This window comes from Moschus berezovskii, chromosome 12 (assembly GCF_049115385.1).
Source record: "Moschus berezovskii isolate FMDL1 chromosome 12, NW_MosBer_1.0, whole genome shotgun sequence".
NCBI lineage: Eukaryota > Metazoa > Chordata > Mammalia > Artiodactyla > Moschidae > Moschus > Moschus berezovskii.
In genome coordinates, this window is record NC_142471.1 from 15,759,952 (window position 1) to 15,778,990 (window position 19,039).

The following is a 19,039-nucleotide window of genomic DNA, read 5'->3' on the forward strand; positions in this document are numbered from 1 at the left end:
GAAGGTTTCTGAGGAGCAAAGCCAGAGACAGAAGCAAAGCCAGTTCCTTCTTGCCCAGGCTGCGTCCCAGGGCCGAGGCCCACTCACCATCACTAGAAATAGCAGGAGGCAGCCTGTGCTCGGAAGGACTCAGGCCTTGGAAATAAGACATGCCCTGCCTCGCCGCCACTTCCTGGCCATCTGACCAGTAGCTATGGAACCTCCGCATCACTGCTCCCTCAATTTTAATATGACACGTGCATTAATTATGCTGAGAATAAAAAGGAGATGTTGAATACAGAACATAACGAGAGAACCCATAATAAGCTATGATGCATCTCAGAAAAATCTACCCAAGGTTCTTGTCAATTCACTGGCACCTAAAATCATAGTCAAAGATAGTCTTTTCACAAAGGATTTTTAGAGTTAAATTACATTTTTTGGTTCCAGAAAAGCTGAAGAAAACCACCCGCTGGCATTACAACATTTGTGCTTAAAAATCTGAAGCAAAGACTCTATTGCGATGGTATTGATCATTTTTTTTTTAATGTTTCTGGACAACACATGAGCCCTCTCTGTTTACAAGACTTGTATATGCTGGGAGGGAACGTATTCGGGGTACCTAATAAATACAGCAGAAATGAGTCGCAGAGGCAGCTGAGAACACATACTCACCGGGTGATATTGGCCGGCTTGAACTGGGAGAAGGTGTGTAAGGGATCGGGCTGGACACAGTGCGAGGTCTTAATCCTTGTGCAGACATCTCGTTAAAATACCTAAGAGGCAGGATGACATGGTTAGCGCTGGCTGCATCCCAGCAGTGCCTCAGAAAGCTCCCCTGAGAAAACGCCAGACGTTCGCATGGTGAGGCAGAACTCCTGAACGTGCAGAAAGTGTCACTGCCGCAAGGACACGTGTATAATACAGTCGCCAGAGCCATGCGGCTGCACTGCCTGGCACAGCTCTCTCTGCAGGGGCACGGGTGAGGGAATCCAGGCTGCCTTTACTCAGGATGGAGGCCTGGTGACAGGAGCATCACAGAGGACCAGGCTTTTCTCCATCACAGCACAGTTATGTAGGGATTCATTGCCCCTGTCCCAAGAGTGATACACAACCATGTTCTAAGTGTGCGTGGTGTGTGTGTACGTTAGTTGCTCAGTTGTGTTGGACTCTTTGTGACTTCTGCCAGGATCCTCTGTCCATGGGATTCTCCAGGCAAGAATACTAGAGTGAGTTGCCATTTCCTTCTCCTGGGGGACCTTCCCGACCCAGGGATCAAATCCAAGTCTCCCACATTGTAGGTAGATTCCTTATGCTCTGAGCAACCAATGGGGCTCAGTGGCTACATGTAAATGCTATAATGGCTACATGTAAATCATTCCTTGAAAGGCCAAACCAAACAAGCCTTCTGAAATGTATGTCATCAAATTAAAGGTATGTGGTTCCTTGAAGTGGATGTCAATTGTTTACAAGGCAGGCCTTGCTTAACAAACAGTCACGTGTTTGAATAGGGGATGGAATAAAAGACACTCGGGTGAGTACCTCGGCAGGTTCACACCGTGCGCGTCAGACTTCTTCCTGGACTCAGAAATCACACTAGACCTCACTTGGTGAGCAAGCACAGAGAGCTGACGAGGGCGAATTTCTGCTTGAGAGACTCTCTAATAAGCGATCCTTCCCAGGCTTTCCAGCCAAAGGAAGGAACACGTGCAGACACGTCTACCCTAGAGGCGATCTTTGCCCTGACGTTTAATCAGTTCACACGAGGAACTTGAACACAGTTATTTCTATGCCGGTTTAGTCAACGCGAAGAAAACAAGGCTCCCAAGTTTGGCACGCACCTGTCAGTGAGCTGCCCACCACCGATTCTCCCTGATCTCTTTAGCGCAGCCCACCATGGTGCTGCTAGACCGGATGCCTTGGAATTCTGCAGCCAGCAAGGCGACTAAGAGCACTTCTTGGTCTTTAAGGAATTAAACATATATAAGTCTCAAGTGTCTATTTTCTTTCTCCCAAATGTGATATTATCCCCAGCAGGGACAGCAGACGTCTTTATTGGGCAGCTGTACTTGACTCCTGATAATCCAACCTAAAAAAGGTAACATGGACCTACTGCAGAGCACAGGGAACTACATTCAATATTCTATATTAACCTATATGGAAAAGAATATGGAAAAGAATAGATAGATGAATACGTGTTAGCCGCTCAGTCACATCTGACTCTGCAATCCCATGACTGTAGCCCACCAAGCTTTGCTGTCCCTGAACTTCTCCAGGCAAGAATACTGGAGTGAGTAGCCATTCCCTTCTCCAGGGAAATCTTCCTAACCCAGGGACTGAACCCAGGTCTCCTGCATTGCAGGCGGATTCTTTGCCATCTGAGTCACCAGGGAAGCCCAGATATCTGGATTTGTGTAACTAAATCACCTTGCTGTATACCTGAAACAAACACAATGTTGAAAATCAACTACACTCCAACATTTAAAAAAAAAAAAAGAGTGGGAGAGTGGGACTAAGAGTCGAACCTTGTTTCTGATGCTACCATGCACACTGGACAAGTCAAAAAAAAAAAAAAAAGAAAGAAAGAAAGCATGGCAAAGCTGCAGTAAATACCAATTCTGGGGAAAAAACGATTTTTGTCCAGAAGCCTGAAGTAGCCTTATTGCTGTGACTGTAGTCAGAGAACTTGTCCCTCAGAGTGCGTCATATTAAAATTCAAAAAGGAGGGGATATATGTATACAGACAGGTGATTCACTTAGCTGTACAGTAGAAACAAAAGTATAAAGCAACTATATCCCAATTTAAAAAAGAAAAAAATCAAGCACAGGGTGCTGTGTATATTCATACACCCTCTGCTCCATGTCTTCAGGTAGTTGATAAAGCAGTAAGTTAACAAATATTCTAGCTGATGGTTTTAGTCAAAATGGTTTTCAGAGGATAAGCATTTCAGGAAGAATGAGACGCTGTCAGAAACAGATAAGTGAAATTCAGAGTTAAGGATGAGAATTTTAGAATATAAACTTCTAAGAAAAAAAGACTCACTTTTACTCTTTTCAAACAAGGAAGATAGTTTTAAAAACAGATTTAAGTCTGTTTTTATTAAAATATTTTAAATGATAAAAGTAGATCTTCATTATAAAAAAATCATACATTTTTCATGAAATATTAATACTACCACTGTCCACAGAGAATTAATCAGAATGCCTGTTGGCCCTCTGGATCTGTTCAATAAGAGAAATGGAGTGCTGATCTGCTAGAACTGCCCACATGTGTTCAAACAACGTGCTCTGGTGTCAACAGCAAGTATGAGTCATCACAGCCATTGGCAGACCCTGGTCAGAGACTGGCTGCCCAGCCCAGTGGGACGGTGGTTGTCTTAACAATCACCTCTCTTCAAAGAACAGAGCAGGAGGGCGGGCAGGGAAGGAAAGGAAAATCTGTCTAGCTAACCAACGGATGACTCTTATTCCAAACCATTTCTCAGTGGGACAACGAGGGGTCTTGATATTGAGGCCTGGGCAGATAAATTTATTTGTTTTTGAAAAATAGCTACAAAAAGGCTGAAAAGTCACCAAGTGTGTTAAAGCAAAACCTCTGTGGCTTTCAACAACTTTCGCCCATCTCTGGCAGATTGTTTCACCCCCTGGACACATTTGCTTTCTTAGGCTGTACCATGCATGGCCTGCTCATCTTTTCTGTGAATTAAGATGCTCCCACCCATACTCTAAGGGCTTCCCCGGTGGTTCAGTAGTAGCAAAAGAAGGAGATGTGGGTTCAATCCCTGGGTCAGGAAGGTTCCCTGGAGAAGGACATGGCAACCCACTCCAGTATCCTTGCCTGGGAAATCCCATGAACAGAGAACCCTGGCAGGCTACAGTCCACGGGGTCGCTAAAGAGTCAGACGTGACTTAGCGTCTAAAGAACAATCGCCCATGCTCTAAAGAGACATGACACAGGATCAGACGATTTCAACAACACACGTCGATGCTGCCTCTCTACACATGGCCTGCCCCACTTCTCTCCTATCAATAATTTGGGAAAGGCGATTTTCTTCATCTTTCTGTGTTTAAGAAGGATGGTCAATCGTCTTCATTTATCCCATTCTCGGCAATCACTTTGAGGTGACAGTATTCACCGTGACAATAAACAAAGGTTCCAGCCATCTCCCACCACATCTCACAGGAGGTGCAGCGGGGCTGGAGGCGGGTTTCTGTTGCTGTCGTTAGCGCGAGGTTTGCAGGCCGTGCACGCACCTTTCATCGTCCATCTCCAGGCTGGACTCGCTCTCGGAGAGCTGCCGACAGAGCGCCTCTCTCCGCTCCATCTCCCTCTGCAGCTTCCTCTGCAGCCGCAGGTTCTCCTCTCTCATGTGGCGCTCCTCCTCCAAATACTGCGCCATCTTCTCGGAATCTGAAAAGCCAGAGTTCTCGATTAAACCGAGGTCCGCGCAGTCAGAGTTCGCTCTTAAAAAGACACGGCTTGTCCAGCCTCTGTGCCACAGACCAAGAACAAGACAGCCCTTCTCACTCCCCACACACAGATGACACCCGGATTTCAGGTTTATCCCAAGTACCAAGGCTCACCAAAGACCTGCACTTAGGGAAAACCAATGTGAAAAGCAGTGCTGAAGGGTTGCTGCTGCTGCTGCTAAGTCACTTCAGTCGTGTCCGACTCTGTGCGACCCCATAGACGGAAGCCCACCAGGCTCCCCCGTCCCTGGGATTCTCCAGGCAAGAACACTGGAGTGGGCTGCCATTTCCTTCTCCAATGTGTGAAAGTGAAAAGTGAAAGTGAAGTCGCTCAGTCATGTCTGACTCATAGCGACCCCATGGACTGCAGCCTACCAGGCTCCTCCATCCATGGGATTTTCTAGGCAAGAGTACTGGAGTGGCTTGCCATTGCCTTCTCCGGCTGAAGGGTTAGGCAGCATCAATTCCACCTCCTCGCTTATTCTAAAGTGCTCTATGTAGAGGAAGACATGCTGGGGGGCTCTGTCTGGCCTGAGTGGTTACCAGAGCTCTCACTACCTTGCTGGAGTGGAGAGGGGGAGGGCTCTGGATAGGGAAATAAATTCAGCCCCTGGGCTCCCCTCAGGGCACCAATTCTGCTGTCAACACCAGACACAGTGGGGCAGGCCATCTATGGGAGCACACTCAGAGATCACACTTGTTAGCACACCCCCAGTGCAAGTGGTGGCGGCGGGGGTGGCTGCACATGGAGAACCTGTATACGCAACGAGCTAGGTAACAGTTATAAATCTTTCTATAAAACCAGAAACTGACAATGTGATCAACATTTCCAACATTAGATCAACATTTCCAATCAGTCTAAGTTTTGGTGTATGTGTTACCATCTCCTAACTGATGCACCGTTTTGGAGGCAGACAGCAAATCAAGACCTACGTGCAGCCAGGTTCTTGGGATGGCTCTTGCTTATGACAAGTACCCCTTCCTCGGGAGCTGCTCCATATGTGCTGCAGTCAGAACTAATCGGCCCCAGGGCTAGACACTATAGACTCAGGCTGAACCAACCAGATTATCTGCTGGAGGAATCTGAAACATGGAACCAACATCTTCCTGGGGCTTTGGAATCCCCTTCTGCTGAGCTATCTGCCCTCTGGAGTGACTCTGCAGGATTCTGTGGCATCCTTGCCACCAAAGAAAAACATGACCCTCTGCCCTTTCCTGGTTTACCCTAGACAGACCTCCCCCTCTTTCCTGGTTTACCCCAGACAGAATGTGTTGTTACTAAGTAACAAAAATAACCTTCATAAAAAATTCAGTGTCTACCCATCTTCTTGGCTCCTTCATTTTCCCGTCTCAGCCAAAGAACTTGAGAAAAGTACAATCTCCATCTACTTCTCTTTTCCGAAAAGTATTTACAAGTTTAGAGTGGAGGTGATCACGTCTAACAGATAGTCCTACAGGAAACTACCCCATATTATCAGTCTGGTTCAAATTTAAGAAGGAAGGAAGGTGGTGACTGCTACACTGACAATTTCTCTCCCATAGACTGAAGCTATTTCAACTCCCAAGTCTACCAAATTAGTTCCAGTTTTACATAACTCAAAGGAGGTCTGGCATTTTTAGCAAATAATGACTTCTGATAAGTACTCAATGATTTCCAAGAGACCATCGTGACAGAATGCATCCAAATTTTTGAAAATCCTTATTTTAGAAATTCAAATGAAAACACCCAAATTATCAAACACTGTTATGTGCGCTAAATCTCTCAGCTGTTTTCAATCTAACCAGAAACCCTGCTGTCTAATCCAGATGCAAAAATCTCCTTAATTGAAGGCATGCTGGGAAAATATTTACAAAGTCCACTTTTAATATAAATGATTAAAGGTATTTCATCCCAAATATGTTCAGGGGCAGCATTTTTCACTTGCTCTACAGGAAGTGCTCTATAAGCCTCTTGGAATATTTATTGTTTCTAGAACGAGAGGGGCAGCTGTCAGAGCAAGTTGCCTTTCTTTTCCATAAATAGGAGAGAACTGAGGATTCTTGAAACTTTGAGAATAATTATTTAAGAGGAAACCCTGTCTTTCAAAGAAAAATGGCAATCCTTTAGCATCTGGGGAAACCAGCAGGGGGATCCTTAAACAATAAGCTATAGACAAGAACATCAGTCACCAGGAGTGAAGGCTGAAAAGACTGCCTGGCAGCTTGGCAATTAACCCAGAAGCCAGAGGCACAGAGAAGGCACCAGGCCCACAGCCTCTGGGTGTGAGAGACCCAGGCACAGATGGCTGAGACCGTGGCGTTCTTTGGCTGCCCTCTACCGGCAGGTCACCACACCTGATTTCACGGGGCTGGATTTACTCCTGGGGCTCCCATGGTGGCTCAGATGGTAAAGAATCTACCTGCAATGTGGGAGACCTGGGTTCAGTCCGGGGGTCAGGAAGATCCCTTGGAGAAGGAAATGGCAACCCACTCCAGTGTTCTTGGCTGGGAAATCCCATGGACAGAGGAGCCTGGTGGGCTACAGTCCATGGGGGTGCAAAGAGTCGGACACAACTCCGCAACTAACATTTCATTTACTCTCAGGAGTCATCCTCCTCCTCCCACGCTGAGCTCCCGAAGGCTCTGAAGTCGCAGTTATACTTCCGCCATCTTCAGCCACCTCACAAATTCAGTCAAAAATAATGGACCATCAGGGAAGTCCCAAAGCCTGTACCTTCTGCCTTCCCTTTCAAGTTTATGGTAAGAAAAATACTTCTGCCCAGATCCCATCCAAACCAATGAAATTAAAATCTACGAGGATGAAGCCTCGCCACTCGTCTACAAAAACTCCCCTGAGGCTTCTAACGTTCATCCAGAGTTGAGAGCCATTTGGAGAGAGGTTCAAGCTCAGACTCAGCTTGACTTACGGCAAAAGGCCCAAGTGCCCTAAGAGCTTTCAAAGGGGACTAGATTACACGACCCCAGGAGGCAGATGCAGGTGGATGAGGAAAGTCTCATGAACTCATCCTCTAAACCCAACCTAAATCAACTTTGAGCAGCTAGGAGCCACACACAGCTGCTTCAGGTCAGCTTTCCCTGTCCTCTCAAAATCGAAACAGCATTTACAGATGCCTCTGCTGATATCCACAGTCTCTCCGGGGACCAAACATTGCAGTAGGAAGGAAGTAGAGGAAATAAGATACCCGTCCCAAATTTCTTCCAAAAATGTTGTCTGGGGAACAACAAGGCAAGTATACACAGGAAAGAAAAATAGCACTGGAAAGATTTCAGAAAGGGGCTAAAAGACCTTTGCCTGTCCAACACAGCAAAAACTCAAAAAACACCCAAACCTAAAACAACTAATACTTGAGAACTCTTTTGAGTTGTTTTCACGGAATACACATCCATGGTGATTCTGAAACTGGGGTACATGATCAGAATTGCTTTTAAAAACAATACAGACGACAAAGCTCCACCCCTAGAGTAAGCCCAGAAGCCTGTATAGGGTTAGACAGGATGGTGGCCTACAGATGTCCACATCCTACTCTCTGAAGCCTGTGGCCATGCTGCCTGACATGGCAAAAGAGACCTGTCAACATGGTGAGGTTAAGGCCCTGAAATGGGAACTCATCCTGGATTATCTGGGTGGGTTCGATGCAGCCCCAGGCTCTTTCAGGGGCAGGCAGGAGGGTCAGAGTGAAAAGATGTGGCAAGGGTGGCAGAGGTGGGAGGGGTACCCATGCAAAGGAGGAGTCATGAGCCAAAGAATGCAGACGCCTTCAGAAGCTGAAGCAAGCAAGCAAGCAGTTTCTCCTTTCGAGCCTCTTACAAGGAAACGAGGCCTGCTGACACCTTGATTTTAGCCCAGTGGACCTGTTTTGAACCCAGACCTCCAAAAACTGAAACAATAAATTAGTGTTGTTTTAAATCACTGAGTCTGTATCTTTTTTCTTCTTCACCATCCTAAGTGTGGTTGAATTTATTTCTCGCCATGTCTTGCCTCCCACGAGACTTTCGGGGTCAAGTGATTCCTGGCCAAGAAACAAAAGCAGAATTGTCCCACTCCCCAAAGGATTTGAATGAAAACTGGTAATAAAATCAGGTACAATTTCAAGAGAATACATGCTGGGTCTAAGGAGCCTCACACATGAACGGCACACATTTATGCCATGTCAAGGTCACTTTCATCCTACCGTATCATTTGCATCTTAACCACACAACTGCTATCTGAACAGCCGCATGTATTCTATAGAAGAGATGGAACGGCTGGTTCTCCTGTTGGGTTTCTCAGCTAGTACTTCATCTTACTAACAAATACGTGAGATCTTTTGTTGAAAATAAATGACTAAGTTTGTGTTCCTTTGTTAACAGCAAGCAATAGGACATGAAACACATTGTATTTCTTAAAGGTTCCCAAGATGACCTTGATGTCCCATCCCAGACACTGTACTGAACTAGAGCCTGCAATACACTTCAGAGAAGAAAACAAAGATAAGAATCACTGAAATTTTAAATGCGCATTTCATCTGACTCAGCAAATCCATGCCCTGGAGTTCACCCTGAAGGTATTCTTACACAGGTATCAAAAAATGTGCAGAGATGTGCTCTGTGGTTGCACAGGGCAGCTCAAAGGGGTCTGTTGATAAGCTACAGCATATCCATACAATCAAATACTGCATAGCCTTTAAAAGGAGTAAGGCAGTTCTGTATGTATCCACCAGGGAAAAATTGCAAGAGAGAGTAAGTGAAAAGAGAAAAATGCAAAGAAAAAAAAAAAGTATGTTCATTGTGCTACTATTTATAAAGAAGTCTATACACACACACACATCTGAGGACTATATTAAAAATGTATTAATTGTGAAAATTGGAAGGTCGGGGGTCAGGGGTAAAAGAGACTTATTTTTTCCCTTCATACTTTGTACTATATTATCTATTCAAATAAATTTGAACAAGCTGAAATAGGAGAAATGCAAGCAAATACACCGTGACCGATCATGTATCCAGCAGTTAGTTCCTTTGCTTTCCAAAAATAAAAAGAATATACTTCAAAAGCATTAATTTGTCAAGTACCATGAACAACTGTTAGCTGAGGCCCCATTTTGGTAGTAAAGAAGATAAATACTCTTCTCTGCATTAATGCTCCCAAAGTACACTGAGGCCTCCAGCATCGCTTCTGTTAGCACCATCTAAGAGATGAACACCAGGGGTAGTACTACCTCTGATATAACACAGATAACTAATGGGGACCTACTGTATAGCACAGGAAACTCTCTATTCAATATTCTGTAATGACCAATATGGGAAAAGAATCCCCAAGAAAGAGTGGACGTATGTAAATGGATAACTGATCAGTCTGCTTGCTGTATAACAGAAAGTAACACACACTGTTAATCAACTATATCCCAACTAAAATCAATTAAAAGAAAAGAAATAGTGCCTCTGATCCTGGACCCTCCTGAAACTATGTGATTCTCTAGTATTCTTAACTATTTGCCCTGCCCTATTATAATTTTTTAAAAAATAAACTATTCCAGGATGACAGACATAATTCTGTACTGGCAATGAAACACAATATGAATTTAATTTATACGAATTCAATGGGAAATATACGTATTTAATAAAACGCTCTTCTTGGTAAGTGGATTGCTTCTGCGGACAGATGACAGGGACAGCAAGCCTACGTACGCTGTAACTGGGCAGCTCTCAGTTGCTTCTTCAGCCTCTCCACTTCATTCTTTAAAAACCTGATGTGTCGCATCATGTTTTCCGGAGAGTCAATCTCCATGGAGATGTCTCTAGGCGATGGGGGAGCAGACACCGGCTGGTCTAATTTCTCCTGCAGGATTCTTTATTGAAAAGAAAAATCCAACAATGAAAAACAGCTTGTCTTCAAAAGAGAAAACATTGATTTGATGCTCACCATAATCTATTTTAAAAATACGCACATAAATTCTTAGTAATCGAAAAATAAATAAAGACAAAACAACATATTCTAGCTGGGAGGTTTGTTTTAATAGCACACTCATATTAATCACCAAAATTCACTAAACTGTTTAACTCCTCTGCCCATTTTCCAGTACTTTCAATCACCCTTACTTGACAGTCAAGTCAAAGGACAGAGCTGAAGAATCCACCTTCCCTTTCTTCCTGTTAAATGGCCGCTGGTAATTAAGCCTTACATTAAAAGTCTCTAACACTGGTTTCTGATCATCATGCCGGGCATACCCTGGGCAGTCAGGATGATTTGCTGACTAAATGGTCCACATGTTGGGCATGAGGGAATGGAGACCCTGGAGGAATTTCCTCTCAGTGCTTTTAGCTGAAACGTTTAAGAACTATAGATCATGAATCTCTTTGGAGGATTGTGTCAAATAGACAGATACACTTCTCAACTTCCCTCCTGAAAAACCAATCCTAAGATTTCCCTGGTCCAGTGGCTAAGACTCTGTACTCCCAATGCAGGGGGCCCAGGTCGATCCCTGGTCAGGGAACTAAATCCCACATGCAACTAAAGATCCTGCTTGCTGACACTAAGACTTGGCACAGTCAAATAAATTAAAAAATAAATATTTTCAAAGAGAGAAAACGAGGGCAAGGCTAACTGGATGGAAGGCCCTTTGCTTCTGGCCACAGCAAGAGTAAAAAGAGTTAAAGACAAAACAACAACAACAAAAAAAATGTACTGGGTTAATAAGTGGTGGTGCCACCTTCTCTATCAATTATTTTTAGTCTGAAGTACATAAAGCTCTAATATGTGACAAAATGATAATTTCATAAAGTTCCATGTAATAATCTGGTTCCGTTCCGTTGCTCAGTCGTGTCCAACTCTTTGCGACCCCGTGGACTGTAGCCTACCAGTCTTCTTCGTCCATGGGATTCTCCAGGCAAGAATACTGGAGTGGGTTACCGTTTCCTTCTCCAGGGGATCTTCCCGATCCAGGGATCGAACCCGAGTCTCCCGCATTGGAGGCAGACGCTTTAACCTCTGAGCCACCAGGTAATCTGGTGTATATATATATATATATATATATGTGTGTGTGTGTGTGTGTGTGTGTATATATATAACCTTCCACTGCTTTCTTCAAAGAAACATTGGCAACAGACCTCTCTGACTCCTTTTTATAAACTGTTGGGAAGTTTTTGGTTTAGTTTGGTTTTTACCTTTGAGTTTACCCCTTGCTGAGAAAACTAGTTGGTTAAATATTTAATGGTCTCTCCATCTATTAGATGAAATAACTTTTCATGATTCAATTAGTACTACTATAATAAGGCAAAACATAACTGATTTAACTACTGCTTGAATAATTCCATATAGGTACACCTTGGATCTTCACTTTTTTTAAAGCCTGTGGAAGATTCCCTGGAGAAGGGCATGGCAACTCACTCCAGTATTCTTGGCTAGAGAATTGGATGAACAAAGGAGCCTGGCAGGCTACAGGCCATGGGCTGCAAAGAGTCAGACACAACTGAGCGACTAACACACAACCCACACATGAATCTGTTTTGCAGATCTTGAGATGAACTCAATCTATGGTTATTCATACGAACCAAATATTTATGGCAAATATTTCTGGTCAGTAAACTAAAGTTCCTGGTGAAGTAGGTGAATGAATATTTTCAAGAAGTTTCCTTTCTACACCCAAACACACATCCCATCTACAAAACTTCCCTGCCATTAGCCCTGTTCCACCCACCCCAAAGCACACATGCTTAAATCTAAGGACCCCACCAGATCTTTTTTTGGTGGGGGACTGTGTGGCACAGCATGGAGGATCTTAGTTCCCCAAACAGGGGTTGAACCCATGCCCGTTGCATTGAGAGCTCAGAGTCTTAACCACTGGACCACCAGGGAAGCACTACCACCCCAGTTCTTGCACAAAGGGATTCAAGATGACATGTGTTGCTGAGTTTTTCATATCCATGTACATACATTTAACAGTAAAAACACTAACCTTAAATATGTACAACTAAATCTATAAAAAACAAAGTTTTATAGACTTTAGTAAGTCTTAATACACAAAGATGAACGTTTTGCTATTAAAATCTTAGCCTTCCTAACGAAGTATGCTCTAGAGATATGTGATCAGTCATGGTACACAGCACACATCCTAAGCACTTCAGAAAATAACTGGGGAAGCCAGTTCAATATGGTAAAAAGTTGCAATTGCAGCTATCCTTCAGAACTCAGGGGTGGACAACAGCTCCTTAACTAATTTCTTCATAGCCTCCAACGTCAAATGAAAAGAAATCCTACCAGGACAGTAAGAGGGCAGTATAAAGATGGACCAACAGAAGGATAGTTCAATTCAGCTGCTCAGTCATGTCTGACTCTTTGTCACCCCATGGACTGCGGCATGCCAGGCTTCCCTGTCCATCACCAACTCCCAGAGTTTGCTCAAACTCATGTCCATTGAGTCGGTGATGCCATCCAACCATCTCCCCAATCATCATCCCCTTCTCCTCCTGCCTTCGATGGTTCCCAGCATCAGGGTCTTTTCCAATCAGTCAGTTCTTCCCATTAGGTGGCCAAAGTATTGGAGTTTCAGCTTCAGCATCAGTCCTTTCAATGAATATTCAGGACTGACTTCCTTTACGATTGGCTGGTTTGATGTCCTTGCAGTCCAAGGGACTCTCAAGGATCTTCTCCAACACCACAGTTCAAAAGCATCAATTCTTCGGTGCTCAGCTTTCTTCACAGTCCAACTCTCACATCCATACATGACCACTGGAAAAACCATAGCTTTGACTAGATGGACATTTGTTGGCAAAGTAATGTCTCTGCTTTTTAATATGCTGTCTAGGTTGGTCATAGCTTTTCTTCCAATTCCAAGGAGTAAGTGCCTTTTAATTTCATGGTTGCAGTCACCATCTGCAGTGATTTTGGAGCCCAAAAAAATAAAGCCTCTTACTGTTTCCATTGTTTCTCCATCTATTTGCCATGAAGTGATGCCATGATCTTAGTTTTTTGAATGTTGACTTTTAAGCCAACTTTTCCACTCTCCTCTTTCAACAAGAGGCTCTTTAGTTCTTTTTCACTTTCTGCCATAAGTGTAGCATCATCTGCATATCTGAGGTTATTGATATTTCTCCCAGCAATGTTGATTTCAGCTTGTGCTTCATCCAGCCTGGCATTTCACATGAGGTACTCTTCATAGAAGTTAAATAAGCAGGGTGACAATATACACAGCCTTGACATATTCCTTTCCCGATTTGGAACCAGTCTGTTGTCCCATGTCCAGTTCTAACTGCTGCCTCTTGACCTGCAGACAGATTTCTCAGGAGGCAGATCAGGTGGTCTGGTATTCCCATCTCTTTAAGAATTTTCTAGAGTTTGCTGTGAGCCACACAGTCAAAGGCTTTGGCAGAGTCAATAAAGCAGAAATAGAAGTTTTTCTGGAACTCTCTTGCTTTCTGATTTGATCTCTGGTTCCTCTGCCTTTTCCAAATCCAGCTTGAACATCTGGAAGTTCATGGTTCACGTACTGTTGAAGCCTCACTTGGAGAATTTTGAGCACTACTTTGCTAGCGCGTGAGATGAATGCAACTGTGCAGTAGTTTGAACATTCTTTGGCATTGCCTTTCTTTGGGACTAGAACGAAAACAGACCTTTTCCAGTCCTGTGGCCACTGCTGAGTTTTCCAAATTTGCTGGCATATTGAGTGCAGCATTTAACAGTATCATCTTTTAGGATTTGAAATAGCTCAGCTGGAATTCCATCACCTCCAGTAGCTTTGTTCACAGTGATGCTTCCTAAGGCCTACCTGACTTCACATTCCAGGATGTCTGGCTCAAGATGAGTGATCACACCATCATGGTTCTCTGGGTCGTGGGGGTCTTTTTTGTACAGTTCTTCTGTGTATTCTTGCCACCTCTTCTTAATATCTTCTGCTTCTGTTAGGTACATATCATTTGTGTTCCTTATTGTGCCCATCTTTGCATGAAATGTTCCCTCGGTATCTCTGATTTTCTTGAAGAGATCTCTAGTCTTTCCCATTCTATTGCTTTCCTCTATTCTTTGCACTGATCACTGAGGAAGGCTTTCTTATCTCTCCTTACTATTTTTTGGAACTCTGCATTCAGATGGGTGTATCTTTCCTTTGCTCCTTTGCCTTTCACGTCTCTTCTTTTCTCAGCTATTTGTAAGGCCTCCTCAGACAACCATTTTGCCTTTTTGCATTCCTTTTTCTTGGGGACAGTCTTGATCCCTGTCTCCTGTACAATGTCACAAACCTCCATCTATAGTTCTTCAGACACTGTGTCTATCAGATCTAATCCCTTGAATCTATTTGTCACTTCTACTGTATACTCGTAAGAGATTTTATTTAGGTCATACCTGAATGGTCTAGTGGTTTCCCCTATTTTCAGGAGGAAAGGCTATCAACATTTTCCCCATTTGTCAAATTAAAACAGCGTGCATCCACCAAGGCATTAAAATGTCCCACTTTACTCCTTGGTCACATTCAGCATGGTCCCCCGACCTCACCTCCAACACACACACATTTACATACACTACACTCAACAGCAAGACTCAACAAACCGCTTTTCAGCCTCAAGCTTATCCATCCTCTTCCAGAGACGGTTCACTAGTGCTTCTTGTTCTTGTTCCAAAGTATTTTCAAGGTCAATCTTCTCCCGTCTCAACTGAAGGAAAAGAAAGAAATTTTACTGAGAATTGTAGGCCAATTAAACTTTGTTAATTAGATTTTTTTATTGGAACACTAGGATCCCTTTCCATGGAGAAAACTGCAAAGAAATGGTCAATTTTCTGGCACAGACACATTAAGTGCATTTAGTTTTTAAACTTTAATTGAGAAAACTGAGATACGTTCATTCTCTGATGTTAACGCTTAATTGCTCTCTGGTAGGGGGATCACAGTGGTTGCTTCAGCAGTTACTCAAGGTACATGGAAAGTCTTCTTTAAAGAGAGTTTGAGGAGCTTTGCTTGCCAGTTGTCCCAGGACATAAGTGAATTTGTCTCCCTATCCCTGCATGCATTTCAACATTAAACCAGAAAGGTTATACTTCCACTTACAGAAATAACTCCAGCACTAAAGACAATTCTACCAAGTGGTTAATGGGTACATAGAAATGTGTCCTAAGATATAAAAACATGTGCAAAAAGGATAAACACCACATTCCCAATACTGGTTACTTCTGGGGAGGTGGGGAAGAAGGAAAATGTGATTTAGGGGAAGGCAAACGGTAGCAGAGGGAACCCCACACTGCATTCTGCTTCATAAAAAGAAGCAATTTGGGGAAGCAATTAATTTAATCTATTAACATAGAAAGTGAAAGTGTTAAGTCACTCAGTCCTGTCTGACTCTTTGCAACCCCATGGACTGTAGCCCGCCAGGTTCCTCTGTCCATGGGACTCTCCAGGCAAGAATATTGGAGTGGGTTGCCATGCCCTTCTCCAGGGGATCTTCCTGACCCAGGAATCGAAGCTGGGTCTCCCGCACTGCAGGCAGATTCTTTACTATTTGAGCCAACACAGAGCAACATGCAAATACTGAGACCAACAGCAGACACAGGTTAATAGGGATGTAGCAGAGAATTTCACGCATTGGAGAAGGAAATAGCAACCCACTCCAGTGTTCTTGCCTGGAGAATCCCAGGGAAAGCAGAGCCGGGTGGGCTGCCATCCACGGGGTTGCACAGAGTCTGACACGACTGAAGTGACTTAGGAGCAGCAAAGAACTGAGAAATCAGAAAGGTCTGCCCTCTGGGGACTTCTTTGGTTGGCCAAAAAGTTCGTTCAGGTTTTTCCATTACAGTTTGTGAAACCCAAATTAACTTACTGGCCAGCCCAATACATTCTCGTAGTGGTGAAGACATTAAAAGAAACCATTTATATGTTTTAGTATAGAGAATGAGACAGATATGAAGAAAAAGAGGGCTGGTGATGGGGACAGAAAGTGCCATGATCAACAGAATTCACAGGACCAGGAAGGAGGAAACGTGTGGAATCATCTTTTGTATACTTGTCTATCGGCTTGGGATAGTAAGTAATTTTAACAGAATTCAGTTTTTAAAAAGGGGGCAACATTATGTTACTGCCCCCATACTGTCTCTTCAACCAACTGGAATTTATCATTTCAACCACTGACTTAACAGATTATTTTTGATTGCACAGCTACACAGCTGTCCAGGTATTACTAGCAGAGCTCACACTTCTTTAGCAGGTGAGAGGCAAGCTCCTCACTGAGCAAAGACCCCTATGTAGACACAAAGTGAGACCAATTCCATGGACAAAAAGCAGCCTTTTACAGCAACCAAAGCAGACATACCTTACTCCACCAGTCAATGAGCCAAGATCACAGAGTCAACGGAAAACATAGCTTCACTGTATTTCCTTTGTGTGAGCAAAGGGAGAGGAATCAGACTAAGCTGGAAGCATCCTGTGCAGTGAAGCTGGGAGGGGGCTAATAGACAAAAGCTCCTCAAGATATTAAACAGTTCCTTTTCCCTGCAAGGAAGAAAAACCCAGGAACACCTCACAGAACTCCTATGAATCTTTGTGACACTCTGACCACATTTTGGGTCAAGGTTTGAAGTACTGATACAATTCACAGTCATTTATTTAAAGAAACAAAATGCCAAGTCATTTACCCTTTAAGGACTCTATTGCCATGTTTAACTAAAACATGACAAGGGGTACTTGGTAGGTGAGAAAAAATTCAAGCAAGGCATCGTTTTGTAGTAGAGATGCCTAGTAGAGAAACTAATGCCCAATGGCTTATTTTTAGAGTAATTATGCACCATGCAAATCTATAACTCTAAAAAACAAAATCAAGACAAAGCTGTCTTTACCCACATATGACTGACTCAGCATGTGGTTTTGAGGAGATACTAACCTGCCCTCAGGCTTCCCAGGTGGTGCTAGTGGTAAAGAACCCGTCTGCCAATGCAGGAGACATAAGAGACGCAGGTTTGATCCCTGGGTGGGGAAGATCCCCTGGAGGAGAGCATGGCAACCCACTCCAAGTATTCTCGCCTGGAGAATCCCATGGACAGAGGAGCCTGGAGGGCTAGAGTCTATAGGATCAGAGAGTTGGACATGACTGAAGTGACTTAGGATGCACGCACACAACCTGCCCTCATCTATGAAATGAGAAGGCTGGCCTCGATGACATCTGAGGTCCCTTCCAGGGCCACCCATTCTATCATTCTGTCAGACTCAAGATGGCACATGTCTCAGTCTGCGCTAGTTCCGCTCAGATTTTTAGAAACAGAAGCAGCAAAAGAAACCATCTAAATCCATTCTTTCATTTGAGAGTTGAGGGACCACTGATTCGGAGAAAGAGATGCTGCCAGCATAGGAGTGGGGATCAGTCACCATGGTGACCAAAGAAGCTGGGCCCCATCTAACCAGCGAGTTCAGAGCATCTGGAGGGGCAAACAGGATTTGGGATAAATTATCCAGTAATTCTTGGAAGTAGTGGAGCAGGGGGTACCTTAGTGAATCTTAGAGTATGCAGGAGCAGATAAGAAAGCAGGAAAAACAGAAGTTGAATGTGAACCTCAGCTTCTTTTTGGTACCAGTTAGTACAGCTATGTGTGAGTGTGCATGTGTGTGTCTGTTAAGTCACTTCAGTTGTGTCCAACTCTTTGCGACTCTATGGACTGTAGCCTGCCAGGCTCCTCTGTCCATGGGATTCTCCAGGCAAGAATACTGGAGTGGGTTGCTATGTCCTGCTCCAGGGGACCTTCCCGACCCAGAGATTGAATCCACGTCTCTTATATCTCCTGCATTGGCAGGCAGGTTCCTCACCACTAGTGCCACCTGGGAAGCCTGTTAGTAGAAACCAAAGTTTCACTCTCTGGAGGCCTTGGTTCACCGAAGTGGGCAGCTGAAGAACTTCAGAACCTCCTGAAGTTCTTTATCAGTGCTGCCCTTCCAACTCCTGTCCATCTAATCCCACAGCCTATTTATTTATAGCCAAAGAGTATAAACCAGTACTGCCGTTTCAGACCTAAGTAGATTTTCTGTGCTTGCTCTGCCATGATATCAAACAACCCTCAAATCTGACAGTGTGTGTTAAACTGACAGGGTACAGGGTCAGAAATTCTTGCTGGCATGGGAACATCAGCTCAGGGCTGCATTCATTGTTTTGCAGTGCTGATCTCCATCTCCAACAGTCTTCCCTATCTCCTTTTAAATTCAGCGTTCATGCCACAGGTACCCACTCTTCCATTACCAAACATCAAATTCTCAGGCAAACCCAAGCCCCTGCTGACTACACTGTCTATGAGCACGCAGCACCAGTGGATACAGCTGATTTGTAGAATATTCATTTTAAGGGTGGCTTTGTAATTAAGTCAGGTCAATGGACTGTCAGCCAAACTCCTTACTCGTCTTCAGTAGCTCTTCCTACCACTGAAAGTCAATTAACATTGTACCAAGAGTTCTTATTATGTTTCCCAAATAAATAACTTCTTTAATGGATAAATCTAGTGTATAAAAGTAGAGCTGGCTCATTTGAATTCACAGCCCTTCTCAGTGGGCTGACACTCACCACCCAAATAGCAGAGAAAGCAGGGGGCAGCTCCATTACCACACTTCTCTCTCAGTGGCGCATTTTCCCACTTACAGAGAACCAGGATGCTCGC

The 19,039-nt window shown here is 44.0% G+C and overlaps 1 protein-coding gene across 1 annotated transcript in view; it reads right to left on the bottom strand.

The window, feature by feature from the left end:
- Positions 1–19,039, bottom strand: part of CCDC6 (coiled-coil domain containing 6) — a 112,443-nt gene that overhangs the window by 13,647 nt on the left and 79,757 nt on the right. Inside the window, exons 4-7 of the mRNA XM_055425668.2 lie at positions 14,966–15,069; positions 10,114–10,274; positions 4,234–4,390; positions 655–755 (exon numbers count right to left, since the gene is read on the bottom strand). Of these exons, the coding sequence (XP_055281643.1) occupies positions 655–755; positions 4,234–4,390; positions 10,114–10,274; positions 14,966–15,069 (523 nt within the window). The remainder of the gene's footprint in view (positions 1–654; positions 756–4,233; positions 4,391–10,113; positions 10,275–14,965; positions 15,070–19,039) is intronic.